At 39.8% G+C, this 18,836-nt stretch overlaps 1 protein-coding gene across 1 annotated transcript in view; it reads right to left on the bottom strand.

Moving 5' to 3' along the window:
* SYNE1 (spectrin repeat containing nuclear envelope protein 1) overlaps positions 1-18,836 on the bottom strand; it is a 457,258-nt gene that overhangs the window by 236,010 nt on the left and 202,412 nt on the right. Inside the window, exons 44-52 of the mRNA XM_077775982.1 lie at positions 16,455-16,658; positions 15,022-15,229; positions 14,087-14,199; positions 12,068-12,273; positions 10,763-10,918; positions 7,726-8,017; positions 6,315-6,487; positions 3,666-3,975; positions 2,653-2,817 (exon numbers count right to left, since the gene is read on the bottom strand). Coding sequence (XP_077632108.1) covers positions 2,653-2,817; positions 3,666-3,975; positions 6,315-6,487; positions 7,726-8,017; positions 10,763-10,918; positions 12,068-12,273; positions 14,087-14,199; positions 15,022-15,229; positions 16,455-16,658 — 1,827 coding nt within the window. The remainder of the gene's footprint in view (positions 1-2,652; positions 2,818-3,665; positions 3,976-6,314; positions 6,488-7,725; positions 8,018-10,762; positions 10,919-12,067; positions 12,274-14,086; positions 14,200-15,021; positions 15,230-16,454; positions 16,659-18,836) is intronic.

Raw genomic sequence — 18,836 nt, 5'->3', positions numbered from 1 at the left:
GGAAGCTTGAATCCACAAACTGTGAGATCACGACTTGATCCAAAGTCGGATACTCAACCGACTGAGCCACATGGGTGCCCTCATCCTGTGGTGTTTATTCATTTATATATCCATTCCTAAAAGTTTCTGTTAGTATTTATACAAAATTATGACTTCTGTTCTGGGTTAAACAGAAGGAAAAGATGATTATTTGGGAAAAAAACTTCAAGATGAAAATCAATTACAAATTAATAAGTGTAGAAAAATAGGAATGTTAAGTATGAAGCATATTTAATAGATTATGTTAAACATAAACTGTTTTAACTAACCTATATAGTACAGCTCATATTTCATTAGATTTGCTTGAAATAAATATACCTTCTCACACCTTTATATAAGAGCCAAATTTTAGTATAGATCATTTAAAAGTATCTAGTTATACTGTAGTCCAAAAGGCAATCCCATAAATCCTTACACAATTAGCATTTAATATACATTCCCACCCTTTCCTTGGCAGGAGATTTCTAAAAACCTTCCTTGTTTATCGGAGCATATAGNNNCATATAGTAAGTAATGATTTGCTAATATATATATATAATAAATAAAACATTAAATAAAATTTAAAAACTATTCTCCAATGCATTATCTCAGTTTTCTTTGTCATGAAAATGGGACATTTCAGTATTTGCAATCACTAATTCCATTCATCTGGATTTCGAACAAGAATGTCATCACTTTGAAGTGTTTTGAAATGGCTTGCATATGTATTTCCTTGTCCCGGATTTAACTATTTAAAAACATCATATGTACACACACCCCTTATACACACATATTTGGCTTTAAGGTTGTCTATTCTTGGTGGTTACTCTTGGGGGTAGGGAGAGACTACACTGAAGGTTAGAGGAGATGCTTATTTATTTCCTCCAAGGTCCCTCCTCACCCACCCACACACCAGCCTCCAGTCTGGCCTGATCCGGACCTCAGAGTGGCAACCTCTGCCAGGCTTCACTTTCTCCTTCCCACATTGCAATTTCTTTCTGCCAGTTGCTTCTCCTACATTTCTCATATGTTTGGAAGCCTTTTATAAAAGTATTTCAAAAAAAGAGCATAAAGTTGGGACCATTACTCTTGACTTTTCCCATAGCCAATTAAAGCCCTCATTTACCAAATGTATCGAATTTTCTTATTGAGTGTATTCCATGTGCATGATCTAATTGAGTCCTCAAAACCAACAGGTGAGGCAGGTACTATTCATCTTAATTTATCATTAAGACATTGAAGCTTGAGGACAGACATCAAGTGATTTGCCCAACACAGCTAGAAAATCAATAGAGGCAGAACACAGCCTTGGGGTCTGATTCTTGATTGAGCTTAAACTAAAAGTATAGTGAACTCACATCTGACAGATTAATTTAGAAACATCAGTTTGTGCATCACTGTTCCCTACTGCCCAGCAGGTTTCTTGAGGGAATGCCCAACCCTGGTTGAATAAACGGATAAATGGATGGATGAATAAATTAAAACATTAGTGAGAAATGTATCAAAGAAGGATTTTTAAAGAATCACAGAGATCATAAGAATTTCAAAAGGTGTTTTATGTGATCATCTCCTTTAAAACCTACATGGTCATTGTAAGCTTTAAATAATACTTTCTAAGCACTTAAAAGTAAATTCTCAAAGTGTAGTTATTATTCTTCATCAGCTATTATTTTTAGGACTTTTATATTCTGATGTTCAGGGATCAGAACACAATGTGAATCCTAAATTCCTGACCACAATGACACTGTTTATTCGCAACATTTCCTCATCCACAACTAAACCAATTAGGGCTTCATCATTGCTTAATTTTTAAAATTTATTAATGTTTATTTATATTTGAGAGACAGGGAAAGACAGAGCACAAGAGAGTGAGGGGCAGAGAGAGACAGAAATAGAATTTGAAGCAGCCTCCAAGTTCTTAGCTGTCAGCACAGAGCCTGATGCAGGGGTAGAACCCATGAACCATGAGATCATCCTTGAGCTGAAGATGGTCGCCCAACTGACTGAGCCACCCAGCTGCCCCTATCATTGCTTAATTTTTAGATTAAAATCTACCTTTTCCTTGGGGGTATTATTGCAATTTAATATTGAAATAACTAGAAATATACTTATTCCAGCTCCCTCAGATATGTGAATTTCTATTTTTTAAGTAGCCCTTGTAAGGAGTAAACTAGGTGATAAATTTAATGTCCTTTCAAGCACCGCCTTCCATTATGTTGTTGTACTGTTGGCTAGGAAAACAGATTAAACATCTAGCATGATATTTCCAAGTTATTATTCAAATTCACTTAACTAAATTATGTTATAAACTTTTCTATCACTGTGCTAAAAAATCGCATCTGGTTCCATCAGTCCTCCAAGCTGGCATATATTTCAGTCTCCCATAAGCAAATTTGCATGTGAAAGAATACACAGATAATCCTCCATTTTTGCTCACAAGTGTTTAGTGTCTTGAATTGCTTTTACCGCCCTTCCTTATGTTTATAATTGGTGAGGTGCAAGATAATAAACATCAACAAATGGAAAATAGGATATATTTTAACTGACAATCTTATAAACAGAACTTCGTCACAGGTATGGCATACTCAAGGACCAATGGAACAATGAAGCTATAGTATCCATGCACTTACTGACCTTAATTTTAGACAATTTCTTCTGGGTGGCTGATGAGTCTCCAGACATATCTGACCACCGGTGAAGTTCTTCCTTCGCTGAATGGAGCCAATCCGTGAATTCCTGGACTGCATCTAAATACATGAGATGGTCTTTCACAATCTCTTCCACTCTCCTCATTTTCTCCTAGTACACAAAGAAGAGGAGACTTTTACACTGGGCTTTTGAGAATATGAAATCAGACAAAACAACAGGTTTCTGAATAATTTCATTCCTCTTATTGAACTTTCTGTTTAATATCTTAAAATGACAACATCAAATCTTAATTAGACTGAAAGATTTTGAGGAAGCAACAATTTTCCTTTAAATTTACTTTAGGTTAGAACAAAAATCTTTGCAGAATGAATGTTCTGTAACATCTCTCACTACTAACCCACTTAATAAGAATTATTATAATAACTACTCTTATTAGTTAGGCAACAATACAGTATATTATTACTGTGTTATTACAGTCTTATTACAGTGTAATTACTGTGTACATTTGAGGCTCAATCTTACAAGGAAAAGTAATGGACTGACTAACATCCCAAGCGGAGAAAGATAAAAAGCAAAGAATAAAAATAATCCAAAGACTGTAGAAAGAGAAGGATTCATGGGCACCCATAGGCAAGTGATGATCTTTTTTTTTTTTTTTAATTTTTTTATTTATTTCTAGGAGAGAGAGAGATAGACAGCGTGAACAGGGGAGGGTCAGAGAGAGGGGGAGACACAGACTCCGAAACAGGCTCCAGGCTCTGAGCTGGCAGTCAGCACAGAGCCCGATGCGGGGCTCGAACCCACGATCCGCGACATCATGACCTAAGCGAAAGTCGGACGCTTAACCGACTAAGCCACCCAGGCGCCCCATCTTTATGTAATAACCGTTCACTAAATGTACAAATAGACTAAGAGCAGCCAGATCTCCTATAGTTCAAGCAGTAGTATCTTCTTTACCTGAACCCTTGAGGTGTTTTTCTTCAATTTAAAATACTAACCTTGGAAACAGTGATTATATCATTAAACTGTGTTCTTAGTTCCTCTTGAGCTGTTTCCTTGAAAAATTCATCCTCAGTCTTCTGGTAGAGCTCCCTGGATTTCGAGGAGAGACGGTGCAGGGCTCCAGCATGATCTTCCGCCTCAGACACGATGGATTGGAAGTGGTCCAGAAGGGAAAACTTCTCCTTCAGACCTGGCTGCAGTTGTAGGGGATGCTCCACCTTTTGATCCACAGACTCCATCCACTGCTCCAACTGGTTTTTCCACTCTAGATAATCATTCCATTTGCTAATCACAGACTCCAAAGTGCTAGAATTAATGTCACACATCACAAAAATAAGTTATCTTGACCCGTCTACTGAGGACCACGCATGAGGGCACTGCACGCATGTAAGCTGTTTTACTGAATGCTCTTCTGTGATGAAAACACTGCTTCTCTGACCCACAACATTTCTTCAAATGAAAAGAAATCTATGCTGAATTTGAAGCAAGATGTTACAGTCATATAGGCATCTAGATTTGTCCTCCAAATGCTAATTGACCTACATAAGCAAAGTTATGTATTTTGTTGTTAAAATATCAGTAATGGGGCGCCAATTAAATTTTACTTAATAGGTACCAATTCTTAATTTTCTTGGACTCAGTTTACCTTATTAAAATCAGTTGATAACTATTTCTTAACTAGAATTTAAACTTTAAGGTATTTTTTCTAAGTACATAATATTATTAGGTTGATTTTCATTGAAGGATATATATGGATTTTCATTTAAGGATATATATGGATAGGATATATATGCTCCTGAGTTGAATGCATAAAGGAAAAAAAGGCTTAATATATTTATGATATAAGAAACATAGTCATATAAGTAATAGTCAAGAAAACGGCTCTCCAGACTGTCAAATAAAAGGCTCTCCAGACTGGCATTTTTTTAACAACTTCCATTATTTAGCTTTACAAACTACTCTAAACTCATCTTTAGTGACCATTCTGAGCATCCCTTGCATATAATCCTATGATCCTGAAGTTCTATCTGTGGTAAATGTACTCCCCATCTCCCCTCAAACTGTTCGTTCTGCACCAGTAGAAACCTCAACATAGGTACCTTAAAGTGCTATCCTTTCCGTAAAGAAGTTTCTAGAAAGGCCAAATCAATCTCATCTCTCCAGAAGCAACCCCAGGCCCTGCATTATCCTACAGTCCCACAGTGCTTTAGTAACACAATCTGAGTCAGAGCTTTTTAAAATGCATCCCAATCCCACCCCAGCCTCTGAGCACTCAAAGAGCAAAAACTACTTTGTTTCATTTCGCTATTTTAGCTCATAATTGGAGCACTGCTACTGCCCCATATGTGGCCATCAGATTTAATTTCTTACTGCAAAAAGCAGGATCAAGGATTTGAATCTGCTTCTTGTATTTAATGTTTTATTCCAACAGCCGAAAAACATTCACCCACATTCATATTCCCTTTTATGGAGCCGGCCTATTGCCAAGCACTAGGAGCTTCAGCTCACACTCCAGCAGTCTGCATTCCAGAATAATGGAACCATGGGATCCGACTTTTTTTCTTTGTGGACCATTATGAGTTATTCTTGAGATTTGAAGTCCTGCTGACTTTGGGAGTCACCACCTACAATCTATATTTAAAGAAAACAAAACAAAACAAACAAAGCCTCTAAAATTTAGTTATAACCATGGTTCACTGTTTACAGTGGGGTGGGTGACTGCAGTGTTGTGTTGTGTTATGTTTTGTTTTGTGATGAGCTTTAATCTTCTATTCATCTATTTCTTACGCTATTCATTTATTTATTATTAAGCATACACTTCCCCCATGACCTAACAGTAGACATAGCTTTCAGAATATGCCTTCTGGAATGTAATTTAGTAGAATTCTGACTGAAGGTCATCTGTCCCACCAGCCAGCCAGATTATCTGTGGATACGCAGAAAAGAAAGGAAGGGGGAAATCTCCCACTTATAAATTTAACAGCAACAACACCGAGTGTAACAATCAGTATCTTCTCCACTTGTTTATTAGTGGTTGTCGTCTTCTCTACAGGGCACTACCGCATTCTGGGTGGGCTGAGCCTCAGCTATGTGAGAATGTCCCCATGCACCGCAGGACATAAGCTCTCCTGGCCTCAGTCACTAAATGCCACGGATGCACCCATCACGGTGACTATCAAAAACCCTACACATATTTCCACGGGCCCACTGTGGGTGACATTACTTCTGGTTGAGAAAAAGATAGACACTTAGGCTGAACAGTTGCTAACAAATTAATTTCCTGTTTGTTCCTCTAAAAAGGGAAACATTATTAAAGTTATTAAAGACCATATATCCTTGCTTTGAGGAATTGGAAGGAGGGATCTTACTGAGCCCATGTTGTGTGCAAGATTCCATGAGAGATATTATGGGAGATGTAAATATTACACACACACACACACACATACACACACACACACAACAAGCAAACAAAATTGTCTTTGCCATTACAGAAAATGCAGTCCAGGCAAGGACAAGCCTGCATATAACTAGCTAAAATAATATGCTTGGTAAGTCTACCACAGGACACTCTCAGCACTGTTCCATCACTTTTTAAGCCACTGGGTTTTATTTAGGAAAAGAAACACTAAAAATAGGCTCTGTACCTCTGAGCATGGATGGAATTGCTCATGATGTCAGCCCACACGTCTTTAAGGGCCTGTAGCTGAGTCTGAATCACCTTTTGACCTTGTTTGTTGCTACTTCTCAAGGCCTGTTCCCCTTTGCCAATGGCCATATTCAACTTAACTTCTCCTTCACCTTTCATCAGGAGAATGTCCTATGAAGGAACAGTGAATACCTGTCAGTAGGAACATTAGAACCTTCTCATATTTTTAAATTTTTTTAACCTTTATTCATTTTTTTGAGAGACAGAGATAGAGTGCAAGGGGGGGAAGGGCAGAGAGAGAGGCACATTCCGAACCCAAAGCAGGCTCCAGGCTCTGAACTGACAGCACAAAGCCCGATGTGGGGCTTGAACTCACAGACCTTGAGATCATGACCTGAGCTGAAGTTGGATGCTTAACCAACTGAGCCACCCAGATGCCCCTCATAATTCTGAAAACAGTTGTGTTTCCCATGAGAAAGCTTACTCTACAATGACAACACAACAAATCCTGGACCCCAGTGCAAAATGATGCTTTATTTAAGTGTTTTTGAATGTTTATTTATTTCTGAGAAAGAGACAGAGCATGAGCGAGGGAGGGGCAGAGACAGACAGAGAGAGGGAGACACAAAATAGGAAGCAGACTCCAGGCTCTGAGCTGTCAGCACAGAGCCTGACGCGGGGCTGGAACTCACAAACCGTGAGATCATAACCTGAGCCGAAGTCAGATGCTCAAGCACCTGAGCCACTCAGGTGCCCCAGATATTTAATTATTTAAATATTAGATATCAGGAGTCTTGGAGTCAAGGATTAACTCCAATTTAAATTCTTAGAAAACTCTGGACCACTAACCTAGAAATGTACACTTAGTGAATGTTGGTTTCAAAGTAAAAAGAAACTATTTTAAAAATGAAGACATACTTGTCAAAAACCTAACTGTCCCCTCCCATTACTGCCTGGCTAATTCACATCTTTCAGGGTCTCCTTCATCGACTTCTCCTTCATTGACTGCAGGCTGGGTTTGTGGCCACACTTGCTTCAGTCCTGGCCCCTGCCTACATGGGTTACTGCAAGTGACTATTTACAGGTCAGTCCCTCCCACTAGACTGTGAACTAGAAAGCAAGTGTGAATTTTTACTTCTATTTCCCTGATGACTAGAATTGTGCTTGGAGTAGAGTAAGTATTCCATAACTTTAGCTGAATACTTACTAAAAGGAATAAAAAATTATTTTAAAGCCATAGAAGGGGAAATGTGATCCCTCCATATTCGTTTTGCCAATTTCTCCATTTTTTCCCACATAGTCTTCATTTGGAGCTTCACAGGACAGTTAGGACCCAACTCAAATATTTGTGAATCGAACCAAATTGGTCTTCAGAAGTTGTGAGTGGCTGGCCGGTGCGCTCCGCTTACCTGTATTTGTAAGAGCCGCTTTTCCAAGGTGTCTTTGCTTCCGATGGTGCTCTCCGCACAGGCCAGCCGGTCCTGAATGTCCTTCACCCAGGACCACATGCTCTGCACGGCTTCCTCCAGGGCCTCGTGATCTTGCAGGGCCACCTGGCAGCCCCGGAGCTTCTCCTTGGTCGTTCTGAGTAGGTTCTGATAGTTGGTGAGGAGCTGCGAGCACAGGCGCCCTTCTTTTCCGGCCCCGTGGCCCTCTTCACTGAGCAGCTGCCCTCTCTGGGAAAGCTTATCCAGAGACTCTCTGAAGAAAACAGGAAAAAAAAAGAATTCTGACATTCAAGAGTGCAACAGATAGTTGATCCTAGAGAAGTAGCCGGATGAGAGCTCACAGCCAACCAGCCTTTAGAATGAAGATGCTGGGACCTCCACAGGGCTGGCTGCCTGCATCCTCTATGGTTTCTCTGAATGTAGTCAATATACATCCGGGGGTTTCATTCCAACTATGCTGTACATGGATCCCGGCCCCTGTATTTCAAGGAATTCACATCAGAAAATGGCCTAGGATGGCCTCTGCAGCCTCATCTCTAACATCTCTCTGTTCTGACTTCATGCCCTAATCCTGAAATGTCCCCAGTCCCTCTGCATTTTGGTGCCTACATGGGATCTTTCCTTTGTGAAAAGCATCTACTCTCAACTGCTTCCTTCCTAGTTGGCCTTTCCAATGCCAGGGCAGGCATCACCTCCAAAGGCAGCATCGCACTGACCCTGGAGACGGAGGGGAGTACAGGGCTCCTCCTCTGTATCCGTTCTGCTTCTGTCCCGCTCTATCACTTCAGGCACCCTGTCTGTCTCAGTCCTCAGGTTTTCACCTTCCAGAAGCCATGGTTATTGATTCATCTCATATCCCCAGGACCCAACACAAAAGGTAACGTGCAAAAAAACCCAGTTTCTTTCAAAAGGCCGTTACATGAGTGCTAATGGGTCTCCTTACTGTATCCTGGGTACTTGGTTCATCTCAGTTTGGATTTATGTTAATTATGTCAAGGCAAACTATAGTCATACGTAGGAGGGTTGGCTTCACCTTATTTTACAGAGTTCTGAATTCTGATCAGCGTGTCTATCACAAAATTTCCAGGATACCAGAAGGGAGAGTGCAGATGTATGAACACAAACTCTTGTGAGTACTAGAAAAAGAATACAAACTTTATCTCCTACAAGGTCTGTCATTTTTTTTTTTTCTGAGCAGCTACCAAGGATATAGTATCCTGTGGGCCTCGGTGATATATGATGTATACAACATTATATCTACTCCAAATTATATTTCTTATAACGTGGTAAGACAAGAAGTTGCCTTGAGCAACAAAGTAAGTTAAATAATTCAAGACTATGGATATCACATGTTACCACAAGAAGAATTCCTTAATGGATGATAGAAGTTCAGTAATTCTCAAATCTGGGGTACTTAAAAAAAAAGGGCATCCCCTCCAGAAAGTCGAGTGAAATATTATGATGAAAATGATCCAGACAACTGGGAGGGCCAGGTGGCCAGCAAGCGAGAAGTCAGGGGACCCAGTTGGAACACCTGGGTGAGACACAGAGCACATCAGCATTGTCCAGAGAAGTGGCCACTTACAAAGAGCCTGGCAGCAAGCACTAAGGAGTCTTAGCCTCTGGTCCTGGAACACCAGAGAACACCAGCTCAAGAATACACAAAGCCATTTTAAAAGTTTGGAAGAGAGAGGGAAGGAGGTCTGATCACATTGTATGGTATCTAGACATGAGTCAAGAGTCAAAAGGCAAATAAAGTACAGTGTAATTTTCAGAAACCTATATAGTTAGAATGATACTGTTATTCTATTAATTCAGCAAATATTTTCTTTTTTTTCTGGTAGCATACCAGACATTGGGAGCATAACAATGATAAAGACCTAAAGGTCCGTGACCTTGAGAAACTCACTGTTGGGGGTTGGCACATAAAGACTCGGCATAGAGTTTACTCCATGCTAAGGGCTCACAGAGATGGTACCACACCTTTCCAGGAAAATTTTGTAGGAGTCATCAAACTAGCACACCGACAACAGCTGTCACTGTGGGTTATGATTGTGTATTTGTTTGCATGTTTGTTTTTTAAGGCAAGGAATACTAGTCAGGTTTGACCAAAATGAAGACTCAGCAGAAAGAAGGAATGAATGTGATTGGAATTGGATTTTTTTTTTTNGCTGAATTGATCACTATTGCTGATTTGTCCGATTAAGCATGCTGGGTGTTAGCGTCTGCTGCTTCACAGATGAGTACATCTGCTCTTTAAGAAGACAGTTAAGAAGTTTAGAGTTAAGCTGCTCTCCAAGTACCAACAAAGCAACTGAAAATGCTGGGGCGGATCATGAATTTATTGAGCAAAGCCCTGAAGCTGGTGGAGTCAAAGGCACAGGCCAGAGAGCTTTGCCTGGGAAAGGAGCCAGAAATGTTTGCTCAGTCAAGAGACAATGAAGAGTCAAATACTGCAGTCGAGAAGAGGCACCTCCAGGACAGTCAGAATAATGTCCAACCTTCTGCTTTACTAAGAATGTTATGAAGCTGGAGGTGTATTGGAAATGGAACTGGATATTGAAGTATGTGAAGAATATATGGAAATTGGGGTTTATAGCATTATTTTTATAAATGAGAAGTACCTTTATAATGACCTATCCTTATCATAACTCCTGAAAGAAAGTATGGTATTACTAGCAGCATAATGCTTAAAGGCACAATCCAGAAATACAGGAAGTGGGTGGCCTGTCTAGTTTGTTGAGCAAAGGGAGGCAAAACTGTGATGCAGATAGCCACTCACTTCAGTCCCTATGCTCTCTCCAGAATTCCACTTTGCCATAGAGAATACTGCACAGTCATTGTATTCTAGACATTTAGAGATTGAAACATATATAACCACCATCATCAATCAACCAACCAACCAACCAACCAACCAACAACCAAAGCAAATAACCAACCAATCAGGCAAGTAAAACTTGTTAGTAGGGTGAGAACCCATTCCATTTCTGCACCATACCTTGCAGCCAATAGTTCTCCCAGAAACATTTCAACTTTATGGACTTCATTCTTCTTCTCAGGAATGTGCTGTTTACTCTCTCCCAAATTTTCTGTACTTAACCTTTCATCCATTTCGTGGATCCATAAATTCAGTTTTCTGTGCTGATCCTCAAAGCTACAGAAAAGAAAATACTTTGTAGAAATTCTTCCGTACTCATTATGATAAATAAATTCAAATAGCTGAGGTTACAATGCTGATGCCAATTAAAATCTCATGAATTTTCAAGTATAGAAGATAACTCAACAATTCGCCCATCCAAATTATCATTTATTTCAGTAACAAAACGACAAATAGTGGACACATCTCTTGAAAGCTAAGCAGAGTCATCCTATTTTGCTGAATTCATTTCCTGGTACTCAGCTGGTAATTATTAGCAAAATTACATTCCTTTGCCAATATGCACTTAACTTTGTGTCTTACTACAGCAACTCCAATTTGGGGCCAATGGATTGAGTAGGGCAGTGGAAGCCCTGGGACAAGAAGGGAAAGTCATCTCTGTGTATCCTCTGAAAATGTAAATATGATGCAAGAGCACAAGGGCTCTTAGTTTTGAAAACAATGTAAGTTCTCTAAGAGAACTGGGCAAGAGTAAAGTAATTTACACTTTGACCAGAAAGGCATTTTGATTATACTGACATCCTTTTCCCCCTTGTTTTTTCCTTCTAATTTTATAATCACATCTGTTGACATTGCTCTCTGATTGGAATCTTAATCAATAGAAACCTGACAGGTGTTTTTTGTTGTCGTTGTTGTTTTTTTTGTTTTGTTTTGTTTTGTTTTTAGAGAGAGACAGCGTGAGGAGGGGAGGGTCAGAGAGGGAGATACAGAATCTGAAGCAGGCTCCAGGCTCTGAGCTAGCTGTCAGCACAGAGCCCGACGCGGGGCTCGAACCCACGAACTGTGAGATCATGACCTGAGCCGAAGTCGGACAATCAACCGAATAAGCCACCCAGGCGCCCCCTGACAGGCGTTTTTTGCCATCACTCCAACCCAACAGAGGTGAATGCAAAGAAAAGACTTGGATAAAACCTAAAACCTAGGTGCCAAAGCTCTAATATATTGAGTTAACCAAATAGACCAAAAAAAACACATGCATTTCTGCACAATTCTTTACTTTTTCTATATAGAAAATAAAGCCAAACAAAACCAGCAGAGTCCAGAAATTGATTACTGTTCTTGTATGAACCTGTACTTAAGGTTTCTCAAGGTCTTTGGAAACATATTCTGTGTGTGATGAAATCTACACTTATGAAAACGACCTACCTCCCAAGTTCTAAAGCACAGTCTTGAAGAGCCTGCTTGTCTTTAAGACATTGTTTCAGAAATGCTTGAAATTCTTCATTAGCCTTTGTAATTTGCTCCTGAATGCTACTGACAATTTGTTTAGACAAATGTGCATATAAAGTCTGTCCTTCTTGAGTCACAGCATCAAGCTTGCTCTGCCCATCACTGATTGAGTCCAAAATGTTCTGTTTCAAAAAATAAAGGTAAAACAATATATTTGTTAATACTCAGAGACCCTGGAGCATGGGAGCATTGATTGCAATTCTGAGTTGAGATAGCAGAGTAAGAGAAGAAAAACAGAACCCAGAACCCAGAGGCAGAAGGTCCTTAATAAGGCTAGAGTGAGAATGTACAACTAGATAGAATTAAGGCTCATAATCAAGGATGGTGCCAGCCAGTCACTGGAACCACTGAAGGCTAAACAGGGGATAATATCACACTGTAAAGGAGGGTATTCTCATCAAGGTCTTGCTCTCAGCCTCTCCGAGTTCTCACAGGCCCGGCCCGGCGTGGGCTCTACTTCTTCACATGTTAGTGTGACGTCCTCTAACTGATAGGCTGCCTGCGGCCCTTCCCCTTCTTCTGGTCTGCACGCAAAGTCCTCCCTCAGGTCCCCTCTTTTCTTGGTGTGCACCTTCCCCTTGACAGATCATATGTACGAGCATGGCTTCAGCAGAGCAGAAGAACACACCAGAAACACTGAGCCAGCCCTGCTTCTCCCCTGTGCTCCCGGGTGGCATTTGCGATGGTCACTCAGACTTTTCTTCATGGTGTTTCACTACATCTCAAGCTTAAAGGAGATAATTCCACACTCAAATGTGCCATGCCTCCTGGAAAGCCAACTTCCTTTATTATAATGATCTTCCTACTCTGACTTCTCATGAGTTATCTACATAACTGTCCTCACTGATTTGGCCACAAGATTCTCATGTTCTTCATGAATCTAAAAAATATAGTTTTTTAATTAAAACACTGTTTCATGTTTATTTATTTTTGAGAGAGAGAGAGAGCAGAGCATGAGTAGTGGAAGGGCACAGAGAGAGGGAGACAAAGAAACCAAAGCAGGCTCCAGGCTCTGAGCTGTCAGCACAGAGCCTGACATGGGGCTTAAACTCATGAATTGTGAGATTATGACCTGAAGTGAAGTCGGAAGCTTAACTGACTGAGCTACTCAAGTGCCCCCCCATCCTGAAAAATATATTTTTAAATAATAATTAACACAGTGCCTTGCTCAGATCAGCCATTTGAAAAACTTGTCAAAAACTCAATTTGAGTCCGTCACTTCTGAGCTCTACTACACAATAACTTATTCCTTCCTGAATTCATATATTTTTAGTAGTCAGTAAAATCTGTATTACCTATTGCTTTGTGTACATCCTAGCTCCAAATTTAGATTGCAGTTATTAAAAAAAAAAACACAAGCAATATCTTCTTTTTAAAACTGAGCCCCTGAGTGGCTCAGTCAGTTAAGTGTCTTACTCTTGATTTCAGCTCAGGTCATGATCTCACAGTTGGTGAGTTCGAGCCCCACGTCGGGCTCTGTGCTGACAGTGCAGAGCCTGCTTAGATGCTCTCTTCTCTCCCTCTCTCTGCTCTTCCCCATCCATGCTCATGTGCATGTTCTCCTCTCTCAAAAATAAATAAACTTAAAATTAATAAATAAAACCCTTCCACATAGTGATATGATATAGATACAATTATACAATGTTTTTACTGCTATAAAAATTAAAACTAGATTTAGTTCTGAATGAATTCCAAAGAATGGTCAATCGCCTAAAAGAGAGAAGAATGGAACCTAGAAATTCTGTATCTCTCACTTATTTTCTCAACTTTTCATATTGCCTATCCCTTTATGACTCAAGAAATCTAATTCTGTTGAAGAAGAAAAGTTTGAATAAAGTAAGAAGATCTGGGGAAAGAGATGATTTAAGGCTAGACCTGAAGGCACAGCTAAGTGAATACAGCTTAGAGAAGAAGAAAAAGCACCGACTTCCATACCTGAAGATCATGGAGCTTTGCCTCTAGAACCTTGCTGTCGCCAGTTCTATCTGATGATTCCTTTGCGGCTGCCTTTATTCCAGAAAACCACTCTTGGAATTCCTGCATAGACTCTTTTGAAAGTAATGAAAATGAGAAATACATCCAAAACACTGAATAAGCTTTGAGGATTATCATAATTAATTAATGCGTGTCTTCAGCTCATTGCATCTTGCCTTACAGAATATTCCAGAAAGAAAATAATAATACTGTAGAATATACTACAGCATGCTTCATAACTATGTTCATGGTGGAATTAAGAAATTCTCTCAAAGAAAAGACTGAAAAGAAATTTGTATTCCTGAAATATCTGATTTCACATTGTTTCTTTCATTTGGTAAAGAAAGATAAGTAATTGTCTGAGTATGTAAGAGAGCAAAGGGACAAAGGCTGTAGGGATGTTGAAGCCACTTTTATGGAAAAGGAAGGAACCATGTCCTTTTTCCACCAAGCTGACTTAGAGCCATTTCACATCTTCATCAGCGCAAAGACACAACGGGATGGGAAGCTGAGTCAGGGACATATGACTGGCAATTTCCTGAATTACATGGCTACCACTGTTTCATGACCTAACATCCAAGTTTACTGTGTTACTTCATCATAGCAGTGGAAGTAATATTCCACACAAATGAGCTATATGTAGAAAATCCAGATGAAATTCAGAATCCTCAAAATGGTGGATTCCTACTTTTGCGAGGAGAAGGAAGAAGAACTCAGCTAATGGCTACAGCCCAAGCACAACACTTCCATTGCTCAAATCTCAACATACAAACGAACTTAAAATGATATTCTGCTGGGAAGCTTTTTCCAACAATTGCTGGCAGTTTCTAGGCAGCATTTGGTTTGGATTCTTTCTTATAAACAAACTATTCATGCAAAAGCTTGTCAGAGCTCACCATTGAAGTGCTTCTCCAGAAAATCCTGAAGGTTGGCCTGTGTTTTGGAGCACAACTGGCTCACAGCTTCATGGTTCTTTATCAGCCCAGTCATAACACTGCCCAAGCTCTCCAACTCAGTGGAATGGTACTTGCGGCACAAGCTATTGAGATTTTCTTGGGTGGTGTTGATGTTGCTTTGCTGACTTTGAAGTTCCTTTTGTATTTCCTACAGAATAATAGAATGCCATGAAGGATATTCATCACACTCAAGGGAAATATTCCATCTGTTCCACTATGATACTTTTTTGGGAAACTGATCCTGTTGAAATCCACTCAGTAACGTATGCATTTTTGTGGGATTTTGTTTCTCAGTATTTGTAATAGATCTGTGTTGACTTTTTCAGAATTTTGCCTAGTTCTCTCTGGGAACAAACGCAGACAGCTGCTGAGAAGTAGTAGGATTTGGGTTATGGTCTAGGATTCCAAGCAAATTGAATAGGTTGTTAGAGATTCCAGCCCATGACCTTGGGTTTAGTCAGTTGATTAGAAACTATTAATGGAGTCACCCCCTAAGTTCACATTCTTCGGTGGACTACTAGGGCTTTGTTTCAGGGTCACAGGGCACACCAAATTAATTAGTAGTTAATTTCAAAATACATCTCTTTAGACCTACAGTAAGAAAATATGCTAAAGAGAACAGATCACATATTTGAAACGGTCAACTCAACTCACAAGCTTTACGGACAGTTGATCAGTAACATTATCTCTATGGACAGATGACATGGAGGTAGAATGTTCTCTTGACTGTTTTGTTTTTGGTTTTTTTTAAATATATCCTTCTCTAGATAAAAACAGTCATACTGACCAACAAAAATAATTAAGTAATGATAATCTATTCAGCATTCAAATTTGAAAATTCGTGGAAATTCAAACAGCTCTTCTCTACTCTTTTACTAACAAAATATACTGACAGGCCTAGCTTATGAGCAGGTCCAACAGTACTGCATGCTTTCTGTTTTTAGATTATTCATCAATTTCCTACTACCTGCACTCATTTCTCTACCTGTTAACTTACTTTGCGGTGCCCAATGAATTAGGTGTCCCAGTGTTAATACAGGCAATTGAGAGCATAGTTTTTATTTTATTTATTTATTTTTTTAATTTTTTATGTCTTCAGAGAGCAAGCTGGGGAGGGTCAGAGAGAGAGGGAGACACAGAATCCGAAGCAGGCTCCAGGATCTGAGCTATCAGCACAGAGCCCGACGTGGGGCTCGAACCCACAGACTATGAGATCATGACCTGAGCTGAAGTCAGATGCTTAACCAACTGAGCCACTCAGGTGCCCCTATTTTTATTTTTATTTTATATCTATTTTATTTGTATCACCACAAACCAAGAAAACCAAGATTACCATTGGAAGTATAATTGCTTCCCGATAGGTTCTTACCTACCTTTACTTTTTTCAGCCCTTCCCATGTCTCAGTCTGGGCACAGTTCATCAACGCTTCTTCTACTTTTGTGAGCCAGCTTGTTATATCATTGATAAATTTCTCCACCTGTGTACTCTGAGTGGTAAAGTCCTTCAAGGTTTCTTTTGCTTCTTCGGTAATTTCTTTGGCATGCTCCAGTTTCTGCCGTAAGTCTGCTTCTATAAACTAAACATAAAGTAGGATTTCATTAAAACCTGTGAAGATCAAAACACTCATTCAGTAGGAATCCTGTTCATGTGCAACTTACCTGTAAAAACACATAAGTCTAACCATGGATGGTGCTAATTCAACGTTTCTAAGAAGGAAAATCAGTGAGCACAAGTGGTCAACCATTTTAAGTGATGGGAAAATGGAAACAGTACGGACTACAGTTGACACTGGATGTTAAAGTAGCAGTTTTGACAGAGTTCAAGGAAAACAGAAGATCACATTTCAAAAGCAGAGGTCAACCTACACAGAGTTACCAAGCTGGTGACCAAAACCCTGCTCTGAATTCTTTCTGGGAAACACTCACACATTGTATGTCCTGATGTAACCACTACTCTGAACAAACACCACTTTAGAATTTTATCGTGAAGCCATTTTGTTTGTCTCCCACTTTAAAGCATTCAGTGAGCCTAATTCTTCTCTTCTCCCAAATGATTTATTTAGGAGGGCTCCTGACTCCTGCAGTCCTACAGATAATAAAAGGACTTATAATCATGATACAGTGCAAAACAGTTTCAATTCCACAATGAAAACATCTAGGCCTATTTAATAATCAAAGTTGAACTTGAAGTTAAAGCTTTTTTCTTATCTCCAGCTCAGATCTCCTACAAATAGGAAGCCCATCTGAAGAAAGGTGTCAAGTGCCTCTTTTCCTATTTCCCTATTTTCTGAAGCTTCTGACCCCACAGGCAAGCAGGAGGTGGGGGAAGGGCTCTGAAAGGTTTGGCGACTCTTGTGAGCTGGCATCTTGCTCCTAGGCCAGGTGACATTTAGTGTTCTCTCCTGTCACAGGCCTTCATCCTGTGGGGTTTTCTGATACTCCCCTCAGTGCTGGGACCTCTCACTGACATCACCTAGATGTCATCAGTCTCTCCTTCCACAGCCTGTGGGCATCTCTTTCTCTTCTTGCTGAGGCCGGTGCCTCCCTAGAAAGCCTTCCTACACAACCTGAGTTATGCACACACAGATGCTTTCTCCTTTCTTTTCCTCTGATAATTCACTTCTGGGCCAGGCATCATGCTCTGGCACACACACCGGATGATTCTGAGATGCAGGCTGCTCAAAACAATTACTTCTCCTTTGGCAAATACATCAGCAGTTAGCCAGCCTCTTTCTCATGCTTAAGGTCCGTCGGAGGAGTTAGAGAGTAGACCTGGTCTCGAGCAACTGCAGAGGCACACGTCATGCTTTCTAGATGGTACCACTGAAACTCTTCCCTTTATGTTGAGGTGTCCTGACACCTCTTCCTTGAGATGGGGGAGGGGGGCGAGAACAGAGGACAATGGTAGCTCTCTCCCAAATTCCTGCTTCCATCTTAACTCTACAAAAGTCCACCCGTTGTCCATTTATATCCTTGACACAGGTAACGTACATAAGCACTTCTTTTTCGTTTTCTATATGATCAGTGCACTTTGCCTCTTGTTGCCTCAGGTGAAACTTCTAACATTCTGGTACATGTATCTATCACCCACCCATGATGCTAAGTGATGGATAACCAGTCTCAGATCAGAGCATAAGTATAGTCAAGCATGACAGATGGGTTAGCAAGAAGCAGTAAATAAAGGACAAAGGCACAACAGGAGGAAGGAAAACGTAGAGAAAATCGACTGAGGGCAGAAACATTGCACAGGTTAAAATAAGACAGTGGAACACTTAGGTGGAGGCTGTGGTGCTGGCTGCCAGAAGAGACACCCCCCCAATGCTACTTGCTCCTACAGCTCCCTCACTGAAGGAGCTCAGGCTTCCTGGTCAACCCCAGCCTGCCTCAGGCTCCCTGTGGATCTGTGCTGAGCACAGAGCCCTGAAAGGAGGTATTAATATTACCATTATATATTTTTATATATAATTACTATATTATATTAATATCATATAATAGTATATTATTGATATATGAATTAATATAATTCATTAATATTAATTTAGTAATATTAATATCATATGTTGATATTAGTAATAATATTGGTAATAATATTAATAAGTACAAGAAATTCTAAAGATGTTAATGTTTTAACCCCTATATATGGTAAGATCCTTGTGTTTGCTTGGATGATAATAATGAGAATATACTTATGTATATATATGTACATGACATAAAATTTATTTATTGTTATTATATTATATATCAATTATATTAGA

This window comes from Crocuta crocuta, unplaced genomic scaffold (genome assembly GCF_008692635.1).
Source record: "Crocuta crocuta isolate KB4526 unplaced genomic scaffold, BGI_CrCroc_1.0 scaffold25, whole genome shotgun sequence".
In the NCBI taxonomy this organism is placed as follows: domain Eukaryota; kingdom Metazoa; phylum Chordata; class Mammalia; order Carnivora; family Hyaenidae; genus Crocuta; species Crocuta crocuta.
This window is presented reverse-complemented; position numbering and strand designations above follow the sequence as displayed.